The 25,533-nt window shown below is 49.9% G+C and overlaps 1 protein-coding gene and 1 long non-coding RNA gene across 2 annotated transcripts in view; one reads left to right on the forward strand and one right to left on the reverse strand.

The window, feature by feature from the left end:
- LOC142073752 (uncharacterized) overlaps positions 1–25,533 on the reverse strand; it is a 47,822-nt gene that overhangs the window by 5,716 nt on the left and 16,573 nt on the right. The window contains exon 3 of the long non-coding RNA XR_012670459.1: positions 16,349–16,528. This is a non-coding gene — a long non-coding RNA (uncharacterized LOC142073752). The remainder of the gene's footprint in view (positions 1–16,348; positions 16,529–25,533) is intronic.
- KRT80 (keratin 80) lies at positions 7,708–23,822 on the forward strand. Its single transcript, XM_075133893.1, has 9 exons — positions 7,708–8,034; positions 11,569–11,783; positions 16,979–17,039; positions 18,369–18,464; positions 20,989–21,153; positions 21,658–21,783; positions 21,879–22,099; positions 22,472–22,527; positions 22,618–23,822. The coding sequence occupies exons 1-9, from the start codon at positions 7,708–7,710 to the stop codon at positions 22,818–22,820; spliced, it is 1,470 nt and encodes a 489-aa protein (XP_074989994.1). The 3' UTR covers positions 22,821–23,822.

Below are 25,533 nucleotides of genomic sequence, written 5' to 3' on the forward strand. Positions count from 1 at the left end.
GACAAAAAAAATTCAAATGATTAATTTGTTACAAGTATTTTATTACAGCTATAATCACCAAGCTGAGATGGTTATCTCTGCTTACGGCGGGGCCAATTCAACTCCCAGGGAGACAAGGGGTTTTTCCTACAATTGCCAACAGAAACGAGAAGAATCGCGCTCCCAAGATCTGGGCTTCAGTACCTCCCACCTGCCCGCTGTTGCACCAGCCAGGTGTTTTATCTGAGCATTGATATCTCAGCCAGCAAGACACACCGCTGCAGCACCCAGCTTTTAACCCCAATGTGACAGAGCTGGAAGCTTCCAAATGAAAGCAAAAAGGAAGGCGCAACCCCTCCTTTCCTCTGGTCTTCTCCCAGCTTGGGACTCGGTATCAGGTTTTACAGTACGAGCAAAGGGCAAGATTGCAGCCTTGGACCTGATGGGGAGCCCAGCCCTGGGTGCTGATGGCAGCGCAGGGTGTGGTAGGTCTGCGTCAGGCACCATCATAATCAATACATTCAACAATGACAATAATAATTATAATTATAATTACAATTATCCTGCACCTGCCCACATTGCCTATGACATGAATGACTCTTTCCAGGTCTGTGGGAGGGGAGGCAAGGTCAGGTCCAGCATTGCATGGAGCTGGGGCTACCCACGGCCATGCCTGCTGCTCAGAGAAACCTCCTCCACCCCAGCGCCCGACAGCCTCCTCCCTACACCCACCGGCACCCCAGAACCGCCTCCAGCCATCAGCTCCACTTGCGGCAGGTTTCCACGTTACACGAGGACAGTGTGGGAGGAGAGAGGCTTGGCAGGAAAAGGAGAAGAGGCAAAATAGTGCCAAGAGTGAGAACAGCTCTCCATGATGCGGAGGATGCTTCCTCCCCGCGTCCCGTGGGCTGCACGGCCCTCGGTGCAGGGGAAGAACCTCACCCCGTATGAAAAAGGGAGCAAGGGCCCTCCAAGGCAGGACTCAGCTTCCAGTTTACCGCGTTCAGCAGGCGTGCAGCAGGTATGAATCAGTTGCGCAGAATTTGACCCCAGGAGTTAAAAATCGGGATGAATCAGATCCGGTACCAGATTTAAGAGGGATTACAGACTCGCTTCTGGGCTTAGTGCCGGCGTGGCCCTGACACACGCAGACACGTGGGCTTGCGCGGGGCCGTCGCACGGGCACACGCAGCCCCGCCGTGCCACATCATAACTGTCCTCGCAAAGCCGAGACGGAGCGAAGCAAGCGGGCGATTCCTCCCTCCGCCTCAAGGTGCTGACGTGGGCCCACGCCTGCGCTGCGTGCGCGCCACGAACCTGTGGGGCTACGCTACAGGGCACACCATTTGGTGCCAAAGTTTCCCTTGCAGACATGTCGGGACGGCAAGGAGCTCCCAACCAACACGCTGCGCTGCTAAGAGGAGGCTCCAAGAGTTAACCGGCCCCGGGGGGTAACCCAGCACCAAAACCACCACAGAGCAACTGCCCCTTTGCAGTAATTCAAGCACTGACCAGGAGCAGAGCGGGCCGTGCCCGGCACCTCTCTGCCCGTGCTGCGGAGGGGCTGGGTTGCATCATTTGGGAAATATGCAGCACGACAAACCGCCCCAGGAAAGCTGTGGTGAGGCGTAGGCATGGCCGAATGCCCGCTTTGCATTTATTCCAGAAGGGTGTTGGTGGCACAAGAGGAAAAGTGGGAGACTGAGACCCAATTCACATAAGCAGCCGGGAAAAAAAATAAACTCAGACCTCTTGCTTGATGATTTGGGCACGTGGCCTCTGAAAAGCGCAGGCACAAGGCAGCTGCAAGTGAGGGGGCATAAAGGCACTGGTTCTCCAGCACAAGGAGCTCCCACCCTGATCTTTGTGGGACGCCACAGCAAATTGTCCCTCAGTTTGTCCTAACACAGCTGCTGCATCAACACCATCCCCTTCTCCCATTGTCACCGTCACCATGCCCCTGCTCCCAGCTCGTGGCTCCCACCTGATGACAAACGCAGCGGGAGCCCAAATCCCTGTCCTCACGGAGAAAAAAATACACCCAAAGACATCTCACCTCATGTGCCATCCCTTAAATTTCTGGGCTCACTCCCGCTACACTAATTTTAGGAGAGAAGCTGCTGCAGGCTAGGATTGCTCTGATCCACCACCAATCCCCACCTTGGGGCAAAATGATCTGTTTCTGCAATTCCCAATGCAAACGTCCACCTTCTAACTATCACTTTGATGTCTTAGGTCTTTTTTCCCCCAAAAAAAGATCCCAGTGTATTTTAGCCTCAGAACCTGCATGTTGCAAAACAGGTAGATGGCCTCATAAATATCCATGCAACCTCATTAAGAGCTAAAGGTTCGCAGTACCCACTGAAACACAATACATCGTTATTTATGCTGCAAACCATGTGAGAATGACACACAATGCAGAAACAAAATGCCTAATTAAAAGTGACACAAGAGCACAGAGCCAGATTGTAATCAAAGTGGTGGATACTGGGTGCTGTCTAAAAGGAATGAAGTCATTTGCTCAAGTGTGGATTGAGAAACACTAAGCAGTAAATCCTCACATTGTGTGTCTCATTTATGCTCTTTTATTAAGCAGGGACACTGAGGAAGGAGAAGCCATTTGCCGAAGTAACAGGACAGGTTATTTGAAAGGGAACTGGGAACCTTCAGGCTCCCAGCATAGCTCAAAAGAGTGGGCTCAAAGAGTGGTTGACCCAAGGACAAGTGGGGATGACGGACAGTCGAGAACACACGGAGATTCATAGGCTTTGGGACAGCCTTCACCTGAGAAAATAAAGCAGCGGTTTCTAAGATGAAGCAGAGTCCCTTGATTTGGGAGATGATACGATGCGGCTGCCTGGGGGAGATCCAGCGCCCAGCGGCTGCTTCCCCAGCCCTAGGCACGGCTGGTATCACCCAGCCTCTCTGTACAGAGGGAAGGGAAGAGCCTGCAGCACCCGGCAGAAACAAGTGATGTCACCACCACTTAATTAGTCCTACTTAGTTTTTTTCAATACCTGAAATTTCCTGGAAACTACGTGAGCAAAAGCGCAGCAGATGGGTTGGAAACCTTCCTGAGTGTGAAGCAGATGTGGGCACGTCCCGTCCTGCCTTCCAAACCCTTCTATAAATTCTTTGCAAGTGACGTCTATTTTGGGGGAAGCGATTTAGACGGCAGCGTTTTAGCTACTCGCTGTTTCACGCAGGAATCCCAAAGCAGGAAGGAGGGAAGGGGGCTGGCAGGAGGGATGTGGATGGCTCTGGGCAGGCACGTAAAGGAATGAAAGGAGGAGGTGAGAATGGAAATGTGACACTAGAAGGGTGGGTGAGCACGGAAAGAAGGAATAAGCGAGAGAGAAGGAAAGAGCAGGGATGGAGTGGAGCGATGGAAAGCTGCAGAGCTATCCCCAACCATCCCCCAAACCAGGGTCCACGAAGACCCACAGTCCGGGGTGAAATTCTCCTGTCCCCAGCCACCAAGCCCCAATCCCAGCGTGGGCAGGGTGGCTACGGTGCTTCCCTCGGTGCCCACCCACCGCCCCCCAGGGTTGGGAAGGGTCAGACGAGGAGAGCAATGGCAAACCACATGCGTGCCCGAATTAGCATGCAGCCCTGTGGTCACTGGCGTGTCCCTGGCTGTCCTACCACAGCACTGGTCTGGGCATGCCTCCAGCCCAGCCCAGCACCTTCCCTTTTCCAGCGGGCACTGCAGAGATGGGCTGAGAAACAGAGCTGAACTAAGGCGTCTCTGCAACCAAAGCCCCTCACCACAAACCCAGCTCTGGGCAGCGTTGCTGGCCTGTCACCCTCTATAATCAACCTATCTCCAGTCTACGCCACAGAGCCGGTAAATGCCTCTCCTGTCGCAGGATGAGGGCCAGCAGCCAAATTTAACAGAAGCAAACCAAACGTTTAACAAAATAGAAATAGGCCCTCTTCTTATGTTTTTTTAAACCTGAAGTGAACTCGGTGGACTGAACCTGGCTCTCTGGAACCAGGAACTGCAGCTGCTCTGCCTTGTCCTACCTGTGGCCGCAGTATCAGCCGTTCCCCTGCCATGCGTCATTTGGCTTAACACGCACGGTTCCCACTCCAGACGCTCCTCGCGTGCCTGATGAGGCTTAAATAAGCCCTGCTGACCCACTCATTACCTCCGCGGCTCTCTGCATCCCTCAGCCCTGTTTCTGTCTTGCTTAACCTTAATCATTCAGATTCCTTGGGGCAAATGCTGATTCGTTGTTTATGCTTCATACATTACCCATACTTAATAAACAGCAATTATTTATGGAACCTTGATAAATAAATTATTCTACTATGCGTATACATATGGAGCCAATAACCCTACAAGGTGATTTTCCAGATGGCTGGGATAAATCTCCAAGAATCAAGGGAAGGGTGACAAGACTCTCTAGGTTTGTCTGCAAAGGTTTAAGCATCCCCAAGCCACCCTGTGATGCTTTAAGCCACCCCGTGCCCATCCGCAAACCTCAACCTACCAAACAACCACACTGCAAACTCAGGCAACACATTGCCTTGCTCCATACATATCCAGAACGGGAGATCCTGGGACCACTCAACATCTGTGGATGGTGACAACTCCATCCAAATGGATCGGGAGCCAAGCTAGACCAGGCTGCAAGGACACAGGCAACAACACTGTGGGAGTAGGAGGACACAGCAGTTTAGCTGGAGGCGACTGGACCTTTCATCACATCCTCCAGAGCCTTCTCCACCTTGTTACCACCTTCCTCTTGTCCCCATCCTTTTTTAGCTTGTTTTGCTGTGTAGCCAAGAAGGCTTGTCCAAATCTCAAAGCCTCATTTTGGAGACCAGCCCATTCCAAATTGAACCAAATACCTGGCCAAGGAGGAGCATCGAGAACATCGGCAGGAAGGGAAGAAACACCCTGACTCAGCACTGCCTCTCCCACGGGGCAGGGAAGACAGCAAGGGAGAGAAACACGCAGCAAGGCTTTGGCTGCCATTGTGTAAAGCAGCCTCCCTTCTCCATCATCGAAAAGAGCATGGGGCGACAGGTTTCTGCACCGCTAAGTGCACCTACAACACCAAAGAGCAATATCATCTCAGCATCAGGCTGTTGACTGAAATTAGGGTCCCCCTCGGACCCAGCACCATGACCAGCAGGGTCTCCCCTTAACGGGGCAGGCTCGGATCCCCACCTCACCCCCCTGCCTTGCAGGTGGGACAACAGAAGCTTCAGCCTTGGCACCCAGAAAGGAGAGGTTAGAAAGCAGGTTAATCGTCTCTCTGCAAGCTCTTCCCACACATCCTCGCATCACCTGCCAGCAGAGATGACCACTTGCAAACACTTTCCTTAGAGGGTTATTGCAAATTATACCCATCCTTCTGGAAGGAGGCAGGACTTGGAAAAGCCTTGCTCATCTCAGACAAGAGTGGCCCCAATGCTCCCATTAGAAAACGGCTTTCCACCCTGCTTTTCCCAAGCATTAAAGGCAGCTTTAATCCTAAGCCATCATCCTCTGCATCTTTCTGTGGCAGAACGATTCGCCCCCCCACCTCCAGCACCTAACAGAGAGGATGTGGGATACAGTACACAACGCTAGATAGGAACTGGGTCCCAAAAGGCACCAAGCAACGCGTTACAATTAGATCTGATCACCAGGACAGTTTTTTGTGCCATTCTGCACCGGGAGATGCCATTTCAGCCAAACTGGATATCCTCACAGGCTGGATCCAGTGTTAGAAATTTTATTTCAAGGAAAAAAAAAAAATGGGGAGAGAAAGAATTGATACTTAGAGGAGAAAGGAGTAGGGATTGATGCTCAGGCAGATGTGGTTGCCGGTGCGGTGACCAGCAGTGCTTTCTCTGCAGCAGTGCTCCCTGGGATCTTGCAAAACATAATCGTGCAATATCCCACCTAGCTCAGTGCAGAACACTGCTCCCAGCTGCTGTTAAATTGAACTAGCCTAATTTCACCTCTATCTCCTTCCCTCAGAGGGATCATTCCTAGGGAGCCATCACAACTGCCCTCCACACCAGATGAAGCAAAAAACCTGCCAGGTGACCCCATGACCTGATGCTAATCAGGAACACTGATGTGCCTGCAGCCACAAAGCCACAAACGAGCAGCCCACGATGAGATAGATAATCTCACCTCACCTTGCAGGAGCCATGAGCTTTGTCATCTCCCAGCCATAAATTTTGTTTTAATCCTTAAAATAAACCATCAGGATTAAGCTGAAACGTCCTGACAAGGATCCGTTGAGTGATGGACTTGGTATTCAAATGGATCATCGGGGAAACATTTTCCCTGGAAAGGGTGTTTTGGTGAGATGGGCATGCCATGTAAAAGCACACAGTCCTTGGCAAAACATTGAAACTATGCTTGAAGAAAAGGTTAATCCTACTGGAATGGGTCATCTTCTTTCTGAAGTCCTTCTTAAGACAGAAACTACTACATCATCAGATATGTTTCTTGTTGAAGCAGGTCTGTGACAGATCCAAGCTTTCTTTCCCTTCACTTGGCAGGGAAATTCCCAGCTTTTCTTCCAACATGGGGCAGAACCAGACTGTAAAACAGCAGCTTTCCCACAAAATGGAAATTCTCAATTTTGGCCAGACTATCCCCTTTCCTGAGAACACTGCAATGCAACAGACAAAAAGAGGTAGAAACTGTCCTGATTTTTCACATGAGAAACTGAGTTAAAGCAGGAAAATGCTTTCAAGAAAGCCATGTCCAACATTGATTTATACCTAGGTCCAAACAGGTATTTAAGGGCGTGCCACCTTTGCAGCCTAGAATTCATTAAAAGACAGTGGTTTTTGGTGTCTCCAGTGCCAGCTTTTAAAGGGCTTTCAAGGAGCGGGAGTGCAGCTGTCAAATACGGACTTGGGCACTTTTGAGATCCAACTTGGTGTCTAGGGGTTTTGAAGGTCTCCATTGTTGCCAGCCCAGATGACTGAATAACCTCAGGACTCTTGGTCCCAGAGGGTCTCAAAAGACCCAGGGGTCTCAAGACATATCATCCCTAAAACATCCAGAGCACCAGAAGCTTCTGTGATGTGCCTGTCTGGTCAAAGGAAGACCACGAGCACCTCTAATCACGATGAGCTTGAGATGCGTTTCCAAACTCCTACCCTTAGCCAATTCAGACTCTTTCTTTATGATTTTAAACACTCCCCCACCAAAAAAAAAAAAAAAAAAAAAAAAAAAAATCACAATTCCTTCCTGCAGATTTTGGCTGGAAACCAGCCAGGGGCTGAACCCAGGCTCCATGCGCCAAGCACTAGCGCAGCAGCCGTGCTGAGAGCCGTCCTCCCTGCGCCTGCTGCAGCCCAGCACCTTTGATTGCTTTCTTCACCATTTAAGGATGAGGAAAGCAGCCGCTTGGGGCCCAGCGAATTACCTGTGAGTGATTTGTTTTTGCTGTGAGTGCCTATGCCCTCACCACACAAACAAGCTCCTGAAGAAAGGAGGGTACAGAGAGAGGAGGGAAAAAAAAAAAGCCAACAGGTTGATCTGGATTACATCAACGGTTACACCCTCCTCCGTTTAATGAACATAGGAGAACAGGTGCTTGTAATTCATTAGCCAACCCACGAGCTGAGGAGACAGGAATTAAGCCTACCAAACTCCTCAGCGTGCCACTACTCTCCTTCCCTTTGAGGCAGCAGCAGCAAGAAAACTTCACCTCCTTCTTTCCTCCCCCTCTCCCTCCCTTCGAGCTGCAGAGCCACAAGCCGAGCATGACTAACCCCTGCAGAGCCTTCACCAGTGGCTCCCTCTCCTCCTGGGAGGTGTCAGGGAAGATGAGCAGAGGAAAAGCAGCCAGCACGTCCCCGGATCACCTGGGCCGCTGCAGTCCCAACGGGGTGGCCAGCAACGGCTATGGCGCGCTCAGCCTCCACGGAGATGGCGGATACCGATGCTCCTCTTACCCCTCCTTCTCCTTCGACGGGACACTTCTGGCCCCCGTGCACCTCGATATCGACCCTGACTTCCAAGCCATGCGGCAGCAGGAGAAAGAGGACATCAAGTTGCTCAACAACCAGTTCGTGACCCTAATTGAGAAGGTAAGGTGAGCTACTGAGGACCACAGTGCAGCATGGGGATGAAGATGGTGGTGGGGAAGCAGACGCTAACCAGTCTTTCAGGAGACTTATGAAGGCCTTCAGCTAACCATTGCCAGGCTCTGAATATTAGGCTAATTACCCAATTAGCTATTCCTTCAGTGCTATCTGTTTTAACAAGTGTTGGCATCATCTCTAGGTGAAGCCGGGCCACATCCGTGGTCAGCGGCATCAGGCAGCCCGTGCATCTCCTTCGCTGCGCCTGTCACCCCGCGGGTCCCTGGGGAGGACAGGCAGCTCTGCCCGCGGGGACCCTGCCCTGCCCGAGCAGCAAAGGCAGGGCCATGGAGGCACGGTGCCGGACAGAGCAGGCCTTGGCTCCCGGAGTGGACAAACAGCCATGGGCAGTGACGCTGATTAAGGCGGCAGCTCAAATTCTTCTCCAACTGCTAAAGACAGCTGGAAATCCACCTCCATAGCAATGTGGTGGGCAAGGGAGACCCCCCACCCACCTCCCTCCTCTGTGGTTTTTTTTGCGAGGGGTTGCATGCTTAGCCAAGAAAGTGTCCCTTTCATCTCTTAAGATCCATGAGAAGGCAGAAGGTTTTCTCAAAGGAAAACAACTCATCTAGCCGAGGCAGGTTTCTGCAAAGCCCTGGTGCTCTGTAAACAGATGGTAATCTCCTAGGAGGATTGCTTCACTGCAGTCTACAATACAGGCACTCAATGCCAAGCTACTATGGCTTGGGATTTTTTTTTTTTAACTCTACTTCTAAGAGGACCTGACTTCACAGTGGGAAGGAGAAGGGCGGGGGAACCATCTCCCATAGCATCTATCTAAACTGAATGGTTGTGAACCAACCACACCTACATGTGCAAACAGGCGTGCGGCGGTACCAGGGGGCTGACCCTGAATGGAGGGGCACCATGTCTGGGCTTTTCCAAGCACAGATCTCGGCAATGTGAATTTGGAGAACCCCTGGTTTGGAAATCACGCAGGTGGGTTGCGTTGCATGTGCTGCAGGACTGGTCCTTTGACTATCCCCGAGAGGTCGGGGTTTGTGTGGATGCTAGCCCTGCTCAGAAACCAGACCTCAGCAGAAAGGATGGGGGTAGGGGAGGTGGGACAAGACCACGCAGTGACAATATGTACGCGAGACAGACCACACGCGCTAGCCTGTTCCATGCAAACAGGGATGGAAGAAGAGAGAGAGCCTCTAGGTTTCCTGATAAACCCAATCTGGTAGCCTGCTGATACGTGTGCATTACAGGGCCTGATGGACAGAAGATACAAACACCCCACTTTAGCTGGGTGGCTTTGACTTTAGCGCTAGCAGCTCCTGCATTTAGCTTTGAAGGCTGTAGCTTCAAGTGGTACATCAAGTGGCAAACTTCAGCCATCTGCCTCAGGCCCTCATTCCAGAGGAAAGTAATGACACTTCCTTGACAAAGAGAACTTGCCTTTTTAATCAGGAATTCAGATGGTCTCAAGCCTGAGCGGCTAATTCCTCAGATAATTGACCACACTAACTTTGGGAGTTTGCTGCTGATGGTTTTCCAGCAGGCTGTTCCAGATTTGCTAGTATTTATTTTCCACCCAGATATGTCCAGGTGGAAGGCAGGGAAAAGCCAAGTCAGGCAGCCCCTGTTTGAAGCCCTGCCTTTAGCCTGAGCAGCACAGAGGTAGAAGCCTCCGAGGACCAAGCTTTGGTCACTTCTCCTGTGTTCAGGCATGATTTTCCAGGAAATGAGGCCAGATTTGGGCGATTCTCCTGCTGCAAAGCTCATGTTAGAAGATTTTGCAAGAAGAATTTCTGCTAAGAAGGATGCTGTGTAAGAAGCCAAGGTGTAGGCAGTTCAGCCCAGTGGATGGGTATGGTTTGGGGGAAGAAGAGAAGAAGAAAAAGAGCAGCTAAGGATTAGGAGCAAGTTCAGGAACTGAGACTTGATTTGAGGGTGAAAGATGGACTTAGAACAACAGCCAACACATTCAATCATTTACCGTCCCAGCAGCAAACAGGGAAGCTGCCTTAAAATGAGAGGCTGTTCCCTACAGCCAACCCCACAGGTTGACCCAAGCCCCGTGGAGGGATGCTCTATCACAATCCCCGAGATGCCTCAGATGGAGAGAACAAATGGCCCAATTGGCTCCTGGTAGCCCCGGAGGCCGCTTATTTGTGCCACTTGGAATGTCCCTTTCTGGCTCCGCCGCAGCACCATCCTCTGGTTCTCAGCCTCACGCGTGCACACACGCACAGCGTGCCGCTCTGGTCTTCTGCCAGGACAAAGCAGCCAGTCAGCAGACTGGACTACTGATGGGACGTCTACGGCCACGTGGTAAGGTATCAGGAAGACAGGCTTAGGTCTCTAACAGCGAGACCTGGAAGATGCCAACACTCACATCCCTTCTGCTGAAAACTGTGAGCATCGGAGTGCTTTTGCTTTGCTTGGCTGCTCTCTGCTCCTGCTCCTCTCTCTCTGTTCAGACAAGAAGCATTTTCGGAAAGGTGCTGTCTCTCAGCATGTGCGTCCGCGCAGTGGTCAGCAGCTGGGAACTCTGCCTCTTCAATGCACTGATGCTGCTTCGGGCCACAGAAGGTTAAAGTCAAAGCTGAAGGCCAAGGCCTGAGAGCATCTGCGCCCCACTGCTCACACCGCACGGGGCATAGTATCAGCACTGAACCATCCCCGTGATAGAGTGGAGGACGCTGTTTGAAGCAAGTCACAAATCACCAGCCAAAACTTCACTGAAGGAGTTCGGTTTTGTTCACAGAGCAGTAAGAGAGAGCGGCTGCAATTGGATAATTAATTGAAGTTAGCCAAGAGCTTTGAAGATGAAAACTGTTAAACACGGAGCATTAACTGTTAAGATTGTGAATATTAGGAAAGAAGTGTGCCAGATTCATCAAACGGTGGGTGGATGAAAACGCAGCATATCCTCTCTCAAGCAGACAGGCACACGCACACATAGACCTCACGTGGAGTCTGTAATTATTTTGCTTGTTCTCTAGAGTTCCCATAGGCCTTGTCTATGTTACTTTGCAATACAAACCAGGACTCTGATTCATTACTCAAACTTCACCATGGTGTAATCCTACAGATCTGAGAGGAGTTATCTTTCTTTGTGCCACTCCGAGGTAGTAAATCCGACGTTCATTCACCCTGGACTCCTGTGCATGACCTGTGGTGGATTTTCAGCCTTTGCTTCAATATGTTCAAGGGCAAAGGGGACTAGCATTGAACAGTTCTTATTTTTCAGTGACTTAATAAAAGATGCTCCTTCATTTTGATGTGAACATGTTCTATCAAGAAATTAATGAGTATGCAATGTGTAAAACTTCTGAAAGTCCCTATAACCCTCCTTCCTCAGGCCTAATTTTCAAGGGATTTCTCGTTCTTACCTGGAAATCTCTGCTGATTCCAGCAGCTTCTCACTGCTCTGAAGGTCTCCAGGTCAACGTCTCCTGCCTTGCCAGGAGCAGCCAGCTTTGCTTTTGGCTGTTGGTGTTACTAATGTCTCTGAAACCTCTTCTGCAGGTCCAGTGCTTGGAGCAACAGAACAAGATCCTGACGACAAGGTGGAACTTCCTGAAGGATCAAGACAATTCCCACTCCGAGTCGGACATCAAGGCCATCTACGATCAGTACATGAGCAAAATGAATCAAGAGATGAAGGCACTCAACTACGAGCAGGAAAATCTCGAGTCGGAGCTGGCAAAGGTCCTGAGCACCATGGATAATTTTCGAAGCAAGTAGGTGTCTAGCCTAGGTGGATATTACAAGGGGGAATGTGTTTGCAAGGTACCGGTTCAGCTGTGTGCACAGAGTAGCGTGGGATTGATTTAACACAGACAGCCTGGTATTCCCAGGAACAAATTCCTAGTTTGGTGTGCACAGAACTATGTATTTGAGAAGTTAACATCCTACCCGCTTCCTGATTAACTAGAGATGAAAGGAAACCCATAAAAAGCGGGTGCAGGGCATCTGAGAAACGCCTCAGGCCAGAGAACAGCTCTGGAAAACACTATTATCAGGAATGACAGCCACTAAAACAGAGAAATATTTGATCTCCACACTATTATCACAAGCCAGAACTTTCTCCCCAAACCGTTTTATGGATCTAGGCTGCTTAGTATTAACACACACCCCTTCCTTTCCCCCCTCACCCCACAATATTTAATGCAAAATTCCGCTGTGACCAAAAAGTCAGACTTTTACCCAGAAAACCTCTTGACAGAAAAAATTGAGGCAGCTGAAAGTTTAAGGGAGGACCAGCCGCCACGTGCTTATCGCTGCTTTTGCCAAGAGCTTTGAGATCTTCAGATAAGAGCACTTGAGATGTGCCATGGCTCATTCAAGAAGACAATGCTTTTCTTATTATCGGTGTCATTTGCATACCACAGATGAATCCACAATTAGATACTTTCCCTTACAGTTACACCCATCTGCCTACACAAGATCTCCGGAGTCTTCCATGCTGATTTGTAGCAAAGAGCCATGTATGGGCACTGTCAAAACAGAACAGCGATGCTAAGGGACCACCCCTCCGCTGGCATTGACAGACGTCGCTGTAGTCATAGCCCAAACCTGTTCCTGATGTATGAAGTGATGCGTAAATAATAACAGTGCCCTCTCCAGAGAGTTTAGCCCAAGGATCTTAAAGCTTTTTGCAGACTTTGCCTAAACCAGCTACTCAACGCACCTGCAAATTAGGGAAAGGACCGATACCTCCACTTTCCAGACACGTTAACGGAGACACAGCAGTTAAATGTCTTACTCAAGCTGTGAGTGGAGCACGAATAGGAACTAGGAGTTTGGTTCTTGACCTTATGCTGAAATCATTATGCTCAGCATCCTTCAAAAAGTGACGCACTGATACCCAGGTGCCTAGAAATCCCTAAATTCCTTGTGGTGGGTGTCTGTCTGCTCTTTATTTGGATGTTGGTTTCACTACAAGACTTGGGCGCCCTGATGCTTGCTTTGCTGACAGGTAGCAACCCTGAGCTTGGATCAAAGCCACAAAATGGATTGTGCCATTTACTCCCTGCCCTAAAAAGATTAAGACCTGTCATCCCTCTCTGGAGCACTTGGTCTTCCTTGCACTTCCCTGAGGAAATATCTGCTCTGTGGCCCTGCAGTTATGAAAGATACTTCTTGGCTTATTCCCCAACAGTCAGGAAAACCCAGAGAGGAAAATGGTTGGGCTGATCAGTCACCCATATCTGCTCTCACAGTTTGTACTCATATTTGTACTCAGTAATTGCCTCATTAATTGCCTATGCCTGGCACTTAATTTTTTTTTCAGCCTGATTTCTTAAGGATAAAGGTGCTTACACAAACAGGCTGTCTGCGTGTTTTCCCATACCTTTTGGTTTTCTTGGACAGTTACTACCTAGTTAGACAACAGGATAGACATCGTAGGGATGCTACATCCCTCAAAATTAAAAAAAGAGACTGACTAGAGGAACAGGACCCACCCTCCACCCAACACACAGAGGATAAGGATGCAGTACGTGCACACGCACAGTATTAGACAGCAGAGAATCCACAATGGGCCCCAGCTTATGACTAGCCCAGCTATCGGTCTTGAGAAGAGCTCCCGCTTTGTGGGACTACACAGCCACAGGAAAACAGTGTTCAGAAATGACACTGCTCCTCAAAGCACTTTTCCTTCATTTGCGGAGCCTTCTCCTTCCGCTTTCTCCCATTCGTGAGCTGCAAGGCACAAGCCCTGCCAGGGGTGACCTAAGCAGCAAACAGGCAAAACCCACCCTGTCATTGGGTGCTGTAACACCCCAAGCAGGCGGATTTCTGCGACAGTGAGAATTCACCGTGCTGCTCCCAGCGGTTGGTGATTCACGGGGAGAGAACTGCTGCTTCTGCTGAGCCTTCTCCAGGCAGCGATCCAACCCCGTCCTAACCCACACTGGCTCTGCATGCCGCCTTCGAGAAGGCTGCCTCAGCCCAGTTGTTTTTCTGGAGCAAATGGTCTGCCTAAATCATGCAAATTTTGGAGGCTTCCTTTCCCAAAGGAAATTTTTGGGGGGAGGAAAAGCTAATAACTTCACTGGCAAATTTAACTGGTTATGCTCTCATCCTTGCTGCCACACGCCAGACGTAACACGTCATGCACACAGTGACCACCCAAGCAGGCTGCTGCCCAACAGATCACTTAATGTGTGCCCCTCTGTAAGGCCCTGTAAGGTCTGTCTTCTCTATCCAGGGACTGCTTTCCAAAAATCATACAGGAGATTTAACTAGCTAGGACACCTGCACCTCTTTCTCAAATTAGGTTGCCATTGACTAGCAATTCCAAACACAGAGAAGGATGGAGAGGGGACAGGGAAGTGGCTGAAGGCTGGCACAGGATCTCAAGCCCTGCTTCTTTAGGAAATCAGGCCAAAAAATCAAATACCAAAACATACTCGAATAGGGATGACTGCCCAGAGGTGCACATCTGCACAAGTTTTGCTTCAGCTCCCCACACATGTGATTTGCACATGCAAAGACCCGTTTGAATGAGAAGGCAGAGAATTTTTGCCTGTGCTGACCTACTGTGGCACGGCACTGGGGAGATACTGCAGGAAAATATGGGGCATACAGCCCTTAGAGGATCCGTTTCTGAGATCCAGGGATTATGTTAGCCAAGTCTTGCCACCTGAAGACTAGACAGTCAACAGCCCTCTACCTTCAACTTCTGCAGTTGGTTTTCAGCTGCTTCCTGCCCCATTTCCTTGATCCACAAGAGGAAGACTGACGTAATTTCATGCCACCAGGCTCAGATCCATCCCACCGCTATAGCTTCACCCTAAAGTAGTCTTGAAGGCACATCCAGAGAGGATCATAGCCTGCCTGAGATTTAGTTCACCTCTGATTTTGCTTCACTGCCTATGGAAGGAGCCCAAGGCGACCAGACGCCTGTCTCAAGTGTGTCTTAAGTGCACGAATTGAGATGGGATGGATTTACGCCTTAATGCATGACTGCTTGAGAATTATCTCTAAGGAGATAAATGCTGTAATGTGTTTGTGGAATGCTCCATCCCCATGTGAGTCATCTCCCGGCTGCCAGGTCCCTCCGGAGCCATGCGGTGAGCATGTTTGGCTGGCTGGGCCTGCTCTCTTTCAGTCAGGAGTGTTGTTTGTTCAATATGCAAGATTATGTCAGCGCCCGGCAATGCGTGAAGCTGCTTCGGCAGGCTGGGACAGACTGGGATTGGGCTGAGATGCAATGAGGATGAAGGAAGAGTGGCAGGCTGTAATTAAGCTCAGTACATAGTTCCTGCCAGCATGGCTAACATTCCAACTAAAGAGCAGAGAAACCAGACAGGTAAATCTCGTTAGCCACGCTACCTGGCCTTATAAAAGCAGGCAAGGAGAGGGTGAGTTTAACACCGTGGGGGTACCCAAGAGGAACCTTAGAAGCACCTAACTGTAAAGCCTGTGCCAGTCAGATCCCCTCTGTGTCCCCCACTATCCCCTCCGTGGAGGGAGCAACAGCTCCAGGGAGCTGCTTTTGATATTTCAGGTCAGCTCCTGACCATGAGTGCGATCCCCCGTGCTGCATTCCCAATGCCTTCTCCTCCTTCTGCTCCTAGGCACAGCTCCTCTTTCTGCTAAAGGTTTGTACAACAGCAGGAAAGGCTCTCCAGTGTAACTGGAGCGATGATGCACCAGACCACCGAACAAGAGGATATGGCTGTCATTCCTGTTTCTATCATCATCACCCTGTTAGGAGATGCCATTTTACCTCATTCCCAAAGATCTCAGCCTTCTCCATACCATTTGATGACATTTATAAGTAGCACCGAAAGGTTTAATTCACAGCCTGGAAACGCTATAAGCACGTTAGGCTAAGAGGAGCCTGAGGTATGGAAGGGCAGGGAAGCCCCGACCTCCCTGAACGCACAACCTGCTCTGGTCTCAGCAGAAGAGCCAACGCTCCCACAGCGTGTCCAGCAGCGCAGTGGGAGATACAAACACCCATTGCATAATGCTCCTGCACGGCAAACGAACCAACCGCTGCTGGTCACACGCCAGGCCCAAAAGAGACTCTGTGGCTTCCTGGTCGGATACCTGCTTTTAGCAATATCAGGGCTAGCCACACGCTTGTCCCAAGAGCCAACAAGGGTTGGTGTATTCCCTAAGCTACCCTCTTGTGTCTGCTGCTGGCCATCAAGAAATGCATTTGCCCCTGGACTAAGTCTTTGCTATCCTGGTCCTGCCTTATCAAACCTGTTTTTAAAGACCTGCGGGGTTGGTTCCTCCGCTGGATATTTAGCCATTAGGACTCCACCCTATCCCGTCCGGTTTTTGTTACCTTCTGCTCTGTGGGCACTATTTTCCATGAATTGCTTTGCCAGGTCCTGCGTTACTTCACAAATTGCGCTACAGTTAGGATAAGTTACGATACCAGTCCAGTATTCTCAGAATTTTCACAAGCCAAAGTTTTCTCCCTTGAGAGGACTCTCAGACTCTGGAAATTAAATGCTGAGGATACCTGAAAGAAACAGAAGAGGAAGGCTTAGGGTGAAAATTTAGGAGTCTTTGGGCATGCGACTGGGTTTCACAGAGAATAACTCACCACACCCCACTTCTCCATGTCTACTCTCTCTTTCTGTGGCAAATGTGAGGTAACCTGAGGTTACTTAGCCCTCAAATTAAATTAGAATTAAAGCTACCTCCTCTCTACTCTGGGGCTCTTCAGACTTAAAGCGCTCATGGTGTTACTACAGAGCCGCTGGCAGCTTTTTATTCTCTCTCTTGTCCAAGATGCCCACACCTAAGAGATATCTCTCCTTGCTGTACAGCGTATTTCAGGGAGGTGGGACATCACAGTAAAAGCAGAAAGCTTTGACACCAGTGCTTTTTGGGGCCAGCAAGACAACCTTAAGCATCCCAGAGGCTTTCACCATGTGCAATTTCTTACTGCTTTTTTCACTCTCCTTAGATACGAGGATGAAATTCGCCTCTGTAGTGGCATGGAATACACCTTCACGGAGCTCAAAAAGGTCAGTGGCAAGAGAGGCTTCTCATCTGGATGGGCTCTACACCATCTCTGTGTAGTCACAGAAGAGCCTGGAGAGGCAAGATGGTCCAGGCTCAGCTAAGACAGTCCAGAGCTAGCTCTTGGCTAGCCCTCGTACCACAGATGTTTTGTGGGGTAATAAGGTCTTGAGGAGGACAGCAGAGTGGTGAACACAGTCACCATTTCAATAGGAAAAGTACAAGTGAGTCTGGGCCACTTGTGGTTACAGAAAAGCCCCACGGCTCCTGGCAGAAGCACCCGGGGGTCAGACCATGCACTTGCACCCAACCACACTGCAATTGCACTGGCCAGACCTGGCCTGGAGGGTTCTGCACGCCGGGACCCTCCGAGGCAAAACCTCTCCTCCCTGGCAGGTTTTCTCTCAGAATGACATCAGAGGTTGGGAAAGGCTGGAAATTGATAAATGTGTTTGCTTTTGTTTCCTGTCGCATGGCCACACCCTGTTCAAACATCCCGCCCCAGAAGTAGCTGCATTTGAATACCAGCTGAAATGGGAGGCTTTGTGCACAGCCTTTACATTAAAAAAAAAAAATCCAAGGTGCAGGAATGCAGGGTATTATTAGACAGAGGAAATGTTCTCCGCAAATTATCATTATGGCTAATTGCATGTTTTCCCTGACACACTCATCAGGCAGTAAGGGCAGTTCTGGCGACTTTTGTGGATGGCATCAGAGTTTTCAATAACCCGTGCTTTTTGTGGTGAACAAAAGATGAGTGGGTATGGACCAGCCCTGCCTGTTTCCTTCTCCACCCTACCTCATTTGAGGCTTCCACCAAAGCTCTCACTAAAAAAAAAAAAAAACTTGCAGAGGAAAAAGGTCCACAAAGGAGTCTCCCTACCTGTAGAGCGGGAGAGCAGTTTCACAAGTGGGGACAAACTTTTTAGCAGGGCCTGTTGTGACAGGACAAGGGGGAATGGTTTTAAACTAAAACAGGGGAGATTTAGACCAGATCTAAGGAAGAAACGTTTTACGATGAGGGTGGTGAGACCCTGGCACAGGTTGCCCAGAGAGGTGGTGGATGCCCCATCCCTGGGAACATCCAAGGTCAGGTTGGACGGGGCTCTGAGCACCCTGCTCTGGTTGGGGATGTCCCTGCCCATGGCAGGGGGTTGGACTGGATGAGCTTTAAAGGTCCCTTCCCACCCAAAGTATTCTGTGATTCTGTGATTAAGTACCTGCCAATAAATAGCAAGCAGGACACTTGCTGGGGGAGAGGTGGCAGTGGGAAAGACTTCTTGCTACAAACTCAGAGACAAACTACTCATTAATACGCTTTCCATCTCCTGCAGGATTTAGATGTGAGCTCCTTGCACAGAACTGAGCTGGAGGTAAAACTCAATGGGCTCCAAGAGCTGATGAATTTGAAGAAAACCATCTACGAGCAGGTAAAAATGCAATTGGGAGAGTGGCCCTGGCACATACACAAGCTACTATGCAAAAAAATGGCATTTTTGTGGACAGTTCCACTACAGAGAAGGCATTGTTCCGCATTTACACCAAAATGAGAGCTTGTCCAGGGGAGCTGCAGACAACTATTTGATGGCTTAAGGCAAGGTCTCATGACTTAATCCCCTTTCTTTAACTAAACTAGCTCCACTTTAAATTTGATCAGGATATTCCTTCTGCCCCACAGCTACTGCGGGGAGGCTGCTCCAGCAGGTCTCCCCTCTAACAGGCAGGAACCCCCATCTAGCTCCCAAGCTCGCTGGTTTTGGGCTCAGCTCCTAAATCCCACTGATAGCATTTGCCTTGAGACCAAACGCCCCAGGTCGTGAGCGAACTGAGTACTGTTCTATTCAGACTCAGAGGAAGGGCTCACCACAAAACAGGACAAGCCGTGGTGAACCTGGGTGAGGTGCTGGATGCTCTTTAACACAATCCAACATACTCCATTTCCACTTAAACGAGAAGTGCGCAGTCAGGTATGATTTCACCAGGGGGGGCAAAGATACAGAGTCTGAAGCCCTTCAGACAAACCCGAAGGCTGCAGCATGCCTGCATCTACTCAAACAGGGTGAAGCAATTACAGCCACTTACTCAGAGCCTGTAAAATGTTACCAAGCAGGCTCGGCAGTGTTTTGGGAATATTAACGATTTGTCTAAATTCCACCAATACAAACAATTAAAATGCTTGACAGAGGAATGTTAACATTCCTTGTGGGGAAACTGAGGCACAGAGAGGCAGAAGGACCTGCATAATATCAGAAGTGCATTAGAACACATGCCCTGCCTGCAACTAACCATGAAGCCTTACTTTCTCTAAAATTGTAGGATTATTCCTGATGCAAGGCAATCTGCAGGGCTAGCTGGAAATCAGATCCTGCTGTGAGGATCTTTTCCTTGAGCTAATTTCCTCCAGGTTCCCACTGCTGTCCTGGCAGAAGGCTGCATTTTTTTTTACCCATGCTTCATGCAAAGAAATTACCCTCCACCTCTCTCTTTCTCTGCCCTCTCCTCTCCGTAGCTTGTTTTCAGGTTAGTCATTTTCTCACCTGTACCTGTTGATTCGACTGACATCAATGTATAGGCACACATACCCAGTGGAAGGGCAAACGAGGAAAACTTTGCTTGACAGCTTTGCTCACAGCATGTTGGTATGAACCAGAAGAAAATCCCAGCCTCAGTCCTCATTAATAAACCACCAGGTTCTTCTTTCCCTCCCCCCTTCCCCCCAGCAGAGGATGCTCAAGTATTTGCAATAAACATGCATTTTCTCATACAGCTATTAACCTGCTCAAAGATTAACAAAGAGGCTCAAGGATTAAACACCAATGGGAAAAAATACTCTGATAATCCTGCTCTTTGGAAGAGTGGTGGGGTATTTTTCTGTTACTCATGAATCACCATGTCAGGGTGCCCTTTGTTTCCCCAGTCAGGGGCAGGGAAGGCAAACAAGGTATACAAATGCTTCTCTAAAGAGATTAGAGCCCTCAGCACAAAAGGGAAGAACAAAAACATCAAGATTAAAGGTAAGAGATGGGGACAGATGTATGCTGCTCTCTTTTTTAACGCTGGTGTAAATTAGAAGCAACTGCAGAGATACTGATAAGAGTGACAACCCTGCAGGAACAGTCTGAGGCTGGAGGGGAGCTGCCAAGCGAATACGTACACCATCTGCTCAACATCAAGTCATGTCTTGCCTGGATACAAACCACCCAGGAGCGCAGTTTACAGGCATGGATTAAGGGTCCTTTTTAGGTTCACCGAGGGGAGTCTGCATTCATCATTGTTTGGCTCCTTTTCCTAAAGCCGTGACTGAGTCAGCTATCAAGAGCAAATATCCCAGTCAGTGATACTGCAGCTTGTGTGTGCACGTTCCTGCTTCCCCATGCTGGCTTGAGTTTCCCCAGGATACGAGAGCAGCTCCGGGGAGCAGAATAGGTCTGCTAGCGATGGATGTGTTCAGAGAACTGTTCTCTGTTTGTCCCTTCTCTAACTAGACACAAAGCAGACTATAACAACACAAGTGGCAGCCACAGCCTCTCTAGACACTGAAGCAGAGCTCGGCAAAGGCATCTTTATAGCACCACCAGCCTGCAGAACGATTCATGCTGCCCTACTCCTTGCCCAAGACACATATGCCCACCATCTGAATATTGATAGATACTGAAGCAGGATCATTAGTTCCACCAACCTGCTCTTGATGCAGCTGTTTTGTCAGACTCTTAACAGATTGTATCCAAAGGTCCCAAACCAACAACATCCTAGCCCGAGTCTGGATTTTATGGAGAAAATAATACCAGCTTCCAAACTTCAGAGACTGAAAACCTAGGAAATCTCACCGTCTCCACACTGCATATGGAAGATGCTTTGCCTAGCTAAGCAGATCTGCCAGGGTTCAGCTCTCTCCCGGCTTGTAGCTTTGTTGACTACTTGGTATCTCAGTCCTATTCTCTCTTTGCTATTCAGGAACTCGAGGAGCTGCTGACAGAAATTAAGGACATTTCTGTTGTACTGGGAATTGACAATGCATGCAAACTTGATATGAGCAGAATTGTGGAAGAAGTGAGGGCCCAGTATGAAGCCCTGGCTCTTCGGAGCTGGGAGGAGGCTGAAGCACTTACCAGGAGAAAGGTATTTGTCTCCTTATCTGATTGATACTGGGGAGAGGCAGGGAAAGAAGAGGGAGAGACATCAGCCTAGAAACTACAGGAATCAGCAAGATGTGGAGGGACAGACTCACCTGGGAACGGAGGGAGGGACAGGGTGCTAACCCAGATCAACTCCTCCTAACTCAGGTGTGTAAATTAGTAGTTTCATTGCTCTAGGCTCTCCATACTGTCAGTGGAGAAAGGCAAGGATATCTCCCAGTGGCAGCTTGTCCCACCTAAGATGCAAATGACCTTCCACTTGTGCATCCTCCAAACAGAGCAAGAACGTGATTAACCCCAAGAGACAGTGTGCTCTGTATCTGGCACAGCTACAGCCAGATATGAGAATGAGCCCTAAATCCTTCCACACACCCGCTATTTTTCTCCAGTTAGGTGTTTCTCCTCAAGGGCAGTGGGAATCCTCGCAGATTCCTTTGCTACAGCAGAGGAGGCATGCAGATAACCCACTCTTCCATCTCCCCTGCAGCTGAACGAAGGAAGCACCCAGTCAGGCACCTATGGGGGTCACCTCCTTGACAGCCGACGGGAGATCGCAGACCTGAACATACAGATCCAGAAGCTGAGGTCCTGCATCGTGTCCCAAAAGAGCCAGGTGTGTCCTGGGGTGGGTGACAAAACTCTGATGTACAGGTCTGAAACTACAACACACCTAACGCCTCCACCACCCTTTTCCCTTTGCAACACCAGTGCCTGTACTTAGAGGAGCATATCAAAGAAGCAGGAGAGCATGGTGAGATGGCCCTCAAGGACGCCAAAGCCAAACTGGTCAAGCTAGAAGAAGCCCTACAGAAGAGCAAGGAGGATATGGCTCATCTGGTGAAAGAGTATCAGGAGCTGATGAACATCAAGCTTGCACTAGATGTGGAGATCCTCACTTACAGGAAGCTGATGGAAGGGGAGGAGAGCAGGTAAGCCGGGCTTCCTTGTGCCTGAAGAGGGGAAGGGATGCACCCAAACACCTAGGGAGAAAGCAGACGTCCCAAGCTTTGAGTCCGGTATTGGAGGTTTGATCAAAGAAAGAACAAATCCCAGCAGTCCCCATACAGTTCAGCCCTGTTTCTTCCTCTGAAGTTTTCCTTAGACTCCCCAGATTGGAGGGTTCCAGCACTTCTCTAGATGATGCTTTGCCCAGATGCTGTTGAGTTAACCTTCATGATCCAACCATGCACTTGGCTTTACCCGTGTAGCCCAGCTCACACGGGCCAAACTCCAGTCCTCTATATCCCTCTGGCACTGCAGAGGTTAATAGGTGTCCTCACGCTCTCTTCTTGCCCTCACAGCATGGAGCAACCAATACCCACAGTCATCAGCACCGTCCACTCCAGACCAAAGCACCGTAAGTGGTTTTACTCCTACAACTTGGTAAAGCAGAGTGCGAATGAAACCTTTCTAACCTCCCCCCTCTCATTCCCCCCCACCCCGGCAGTTTCTGCCAGCACTTTGAGAAACTCCAAGCTGTTTGCAAGAGGAACAGGCAGCACCAACGGTGAGATGAAGCCAAATGGAGGCAGCACAAAGATACTGCTCTCTAGAAGCCACAGTGACAACTCGGCGACACCTGAAGCAGATGCCTTCATCAGCGGTGCCCGGCCAAAGCTCAGTTCCCTGCCCACCGAAGAATGCTCCTAGGAGAAACGGAGCCCCAGAGCATAAACACAAGACCCGTTGGCATCTGTAGCCAAATGAGGCCAAAGCACTTTCTCCTGAACTCAAGCCAACGTCCGAGGGACAAAGGATGAGAATCCACTCCAGGCTGTCTCTTTTATCTTTACAACATCCCAGTTAACATCTCTGTTACCAGTTACAAGCAGAAACCAACCCAGGATTTTAGAGACTCTCCCAGTCAGACACCAACATCTTCCTCTCTAAGTCTGTTTTCCCAGAGGATTTCCACTCACAACCTTTGAGCTCTACTTACAGGGAACTTGGCAGGAGGGGAAAGTATTATTACACAAGCTTTTAACACAGCAGCCAGAAGCCATCAGCCCAGCCATTTTACCAGTATTACAAAACCATTCTCTCTGCTCTGTGTGTGTCTGTGAGAGGTGTTCGCTGATGCCGCCTTCCTCTGAAAGCCGCATCAAGCTGTCCAAACCGAGCTGGTGGGGAGATGCAGGTAAACAACCTGAGCCAGGTGGATTTGCATATCTGGTGACAAACGTGCTGGTTGTACTGGGGGATCCTTGGCCGCTTCAGAGTATTTAACTGATTTTACTGCCTTTTGGGTGGCCCCTCATCCCTTCCCATGCCACCAAAGCTAAAACTCCTCAAAACTGTTATTTTCGTAAGCCATCTCTCTCTAACAGAGAGCATCTCCTCCTGTCTCACCTAAAGGTACTCCAGATTCCACACACAGTGGTGCTAGGTCCTAGAAATGGAATATTGGTTCCCATTTAACTACAACAAGCAGGACTTGTCTTTGTATTTATTGAACTTAGATAGCAGCTTTTACCTTACCTGGCTGACACCAGCCAATGCACACCAGTCACGTCGCACCAAAGCTACTAGAGCCAACTCTGGAGATGCGTGTCCTCCTGCGAACAAGGTGGGGGGGATGTCCTGGCCTCCACACAGAGATCTCTGCGGCCCTCTTGCACAAACTAACATAGACAGTGCCCTGCAGTATTTTCCTTTACGAGACCAGGCTCTGGCCTCAGCCACTGCCACACAGCCCCACTTGAGTTCCCAGATTTTGAGTTCACGGGAGGAGTTGTTAATAGTCTCCTGGCATATTTCCATTGAGTGCATCGCAGTATTTCCACATTTCTGTAGGATAGACAACTACCATAGCGTCTATGTAACCAGAACACCGGCTCTCCGGGGTTATGGCTGTTATAATAAAGTATTAAGTGTCACACAATGCATTGTATTGTTGCTTTTCGCTGAATTTCTTAGCACAGCCCTCCTGAAACAGCAATTCCTTCCCCAGTTGCCAGCAGTCTCAGCTGAGGGCTCTGGCTAAACTCTGGCAGCCAAATGAAATTGCTTCCCAGGTAATTTGTTTGGTCCACATCCCCGGGGAGAAGCACGCAGGGCTGGAGGGGCAGACGCGGAGCCAGCAGCCAAGGCTTTGGGGAGCTCACCGCTGCTCTGCCACCAGGCTCCCACGTGGCTTTGAATCACAGAGCAGCTCAAGCATGTTTCAGGAGATGAAGGGTTATGGCACAGGCCACCACACTCACCACCGTACTCACCTACACAAAGCTTCCCCTTGCTAAACTCCCCTTGCACCTCTGCAAAGGGGAACTTCTGTGCACCTGAGACCCAAATCCGTCCTGGGGAACCACACGTCCATGCAGCCCCTCATTCCAGAGGTGCCCTTCCAGAGCACAGGGGTTTTCTTGGTGCTCCTCGCTCAAAAACACTCTCCTGTAAGGGACATACCTGGGAGATCCAAAACAGACAAGGCCTCCAGAGGTGCTAGAAGACCTGGGATGGGGAGCATCTCTGCTCTGCCGTTTGCCACCCAACCGCACTTTTCAGGGTCAGCTCAAAGGGTACATGGGCAGAGGAGGCGAGGACAGTCCAGGCCAGCAGAAAGAGTCCCCACCTGTTAAATCTGGTTTCTCAAACTGGCAGGGATGGGAAAGGGGGGAGCTACGAGTGAGCTCCCAGTCGTACAGGCCATTCCCAGCTCAGAAGAACACGGCACTTTAGTGCAGGGCTTCCCCTGGAGGCAGCACCCAGCAGAGCCCTGCGACGAAAGCCCTTCCAGCTGGAGGAACAATGCTGGGTTTGTGCAAGGCTGCCCGACACCGAAGGTGCGTGAGGCCCAGAAGATGAATGACTGCTCTGAACAGCCTGGCGTCCTCCTAAGGCAGGGTGGGGCGAGGCTCTGCGAGCAAGGGGGGCAAGGAGAAACACAGAGCTAGTGTTGCCCAGAATGAAACCTGAACGGAAAGGGAGGGTTTGGGAGCCCTGAACATTCAACCTGGGGGAACCGGAGGAGAGGGTGGTCAGAGGCGTGTGCTTGCAGCCAGGCTGGAAAGGGCAAGGGCTCAACAGCAGCCCAGTCCTGCAAGAAGAGAGCTTCTAGCTGTTTTCCCTCCATGCCATATGTTTTTTGGGGGTTTTTTTTGCTGCTTCTGAGCCTTCACCACCCAGGAGACTAGGAGAGAGCCCTGAGGCCAGAGCAGGGGACTAGGAAGATGGACTCCTGGGTTCAGTTCACTGTTCTAGGACTCAGGAGAGAAGGACCCAACTCACTATTTCACCGTCTCAGTCACTTCACTGCTCTGTGCCTCAGCTTCCCCACTGACAATTGGAAAGTGTATCTCAAGCCACATCATACCAGGGCAATGATTTACGCAGCAGAATAATCCCTGCACTCTATTGATGGGAG

Source organism: Calonectris borealis, chromosome 30 (assembly GCF_964195595.1).
Source record: "Calonectris borealis chromosome 30, bCalBor7.hap1.2, whole genome shotgun sequence".
In the NCBI taxonomy this organism is placed as follows: Eukaryota; Metazoa; Chordata; class Aves; order Procellariiformes; family Procellariidae; genus Calonectris; species Calonectris borealis.